Source organism: Suricata suricatta, unplaced genomic scaffold, assembly GCF_006229205.1.
Source record: "Suricata suricatta isolate VVHF042 unplaced genomic scaffold, meerkat_22Aug2017_6uvM2_HiC HiC_scaffold_2182, whole genome shotgun sequence".
Taxonomy (NCBI): domain Eukaryota; kingdom Metazoa; phylum Chordata; class Mammalia; order Carnivora; family Herpestidae; genus Suricata; species Suricata suricatta.
Window position 1 is genome coordinate 1 of NW_021866904.1, and position 1,715 is coordinate 1,715.

Consider the following 1,715-nt stretch of genomic DNA (forward strand, 5'->3'; position numbering starts at 1 on the left):
GGACTCTGGGGGGCCTGCCAGCCGGCCTGGGTGGGGGCGGGGGCAGGAGGCCACAGTGGGGACTCTGGGGGGCCTGCCAGCCGGCCTGGGTGGGGCGGGGGCAGGAGGCGGAGTGCTGGCCTTCCCACCAGCAGCCACCTCTTCACCTGTCAGTGTCTGGCTACAGCCCATGCATGGGCTCAGCAGGCGGAGCCCGGAGGTCTAGAAAGCCTCCTGAAAGTGGTGTTTGAGCTGAAACCTGAAGGACCAGTGGGAACTTACTGGACAGACAAGTGGGGACAGTCTGGGCAGAAGGGCAGAGACCTGGGAGCGCATGTCGAGGTCACCGCCGCGAGCCTCACTGGGCCGTGTGGCTGTTCTGTGGGTGGTGGAACCAAACGATGAGCCCTCTCTGTGCACAAAGGCCAGCCTGGGCCTCCCTCTGAGGGGCTCCCGCAGTGCCTGGCGGGAGCCTGCGGGAGGCCACGTGGGGCAGCTAGGGAAGGGGGTGCTCATGGGCCACAGGCTCAGTTGGCGGCCCGGCTCCCGCTCCAAGCCACCCTTGAACCTGGATTCAGTCGCTTGGCCTTTCCTCTGCTCCAGGGGGGCACAGGGCCCACTGTGGGATGTGGCCGGAGCGCCTGGTGTCCCCACAGGCCCCAGACTCAGACCCTGCAGTATCTCAGGCCAGGTTTGGACCCGTGGACACTTGACCGGTCATAAATGTTGACCTGGCAGACATGGTGTTCGTCTCGTGCCTGTGGGGGTGCGCTGTCGGTCCCTGTCGGTGGGGCACAGGGCCTGGTGGCCCCAGGGCCGTGGGGTGCCGGGCGGGACCCTCGGCCTGAGCGCCTCCACCGCCCGCAGACTTCAACACGGACAACTTCATCTGCAAGGAGGACCTGGAGCGGACGCTGGCCCGGCTCACCAAGTCGGAGCTGGACGAGGACGAGGTGGTGCTGGTGTGCGACAAGGTCATCGAGGAGGCCGACCTGGACGGCGACGGCAAGCTGGGCTTCGCCGACTTTGAGGACATGATTGCCAAGGCGCCCGACTTCCTCAGGTGTGGCCCGCAGCCGTGGGCCGGGGCCGGGGACCCGGGGGCAGCGGGCGCCCGGCTCCCACCTTGTCCTCGGAGCCGGTCCGCTGTGTCCTCCGCGTCCTCCCCAAGGGACTGTCCAGCGCTGGGCCAGGAGCATGTTGGCTTTCCGCCGAAGGGCCCTCACCCACACAGCCCTTCCTCTCTTTCTAGCACCTTCCACATCCGGATCTGAGGACACTGCGGAGGGTGCGAGGCCCAGACGCCGACCTTCTGGCTCCGCTGTCCACACAAGTGACCTCCGAGCTGCCCGGAAAAGACGCTGTGGCCTCTGGGGTTATACCCCCCAACACGTCCTCGGCCCTTTCAGCAAAAAATCCTTAACCAGGGAAGGGGGGTGTGAGGGCAGAGCCCTTCCCAGACCCCCGGCCCCACCACAGGCCCTCCTCCGTCCCCCGGGTTCCCCAGACCCTCATCCTCTCCCCCAGAGAATGGCCGCCCCGGGGGGGAGAAGGCACAGGCCCTGCGGGACAGGGGCTCCGTGCACGGCCCAGTCGCCCCGGGCGAGGTGAGAAGAAGAGGCTATGTGGTCTTTCTCCAGAGCCCAGTGTGAAGCTGTGTGGACAGGGCTGCGTCCCCGTCCCTGGCGCTGGGCCCTGGGCGCCCCCTGCCCTCCCCGAGACAATCCTCACTGGTG

At 67.5% G+C, this 1,715-nt stretch overlaps 1 protein-coding gene across 1 annotated transcript; it reads left to right on the plus strand.

The window, feature by feature from the left end:
* Window positions 1–846: 846 nt before the first annotated feature.
* LOC115284823 (calcium and integrin-binding family member 2) lies at window positions 847–1,709 on the plus strand (the record flags this gene model as incomplete). The annotated part of the gene is made up of 2 exons (XM_029931304.1): window positions 847–1,042; window positions 1,232–1,709. Coding segments are annotated over 2 exons (218 nt in total), but the record flags the coding sequence as incomplete, so codon positions are not given.
* Between the last annotated feature and the right edge of the window lie 6 nt (window positions 1,710–1,715).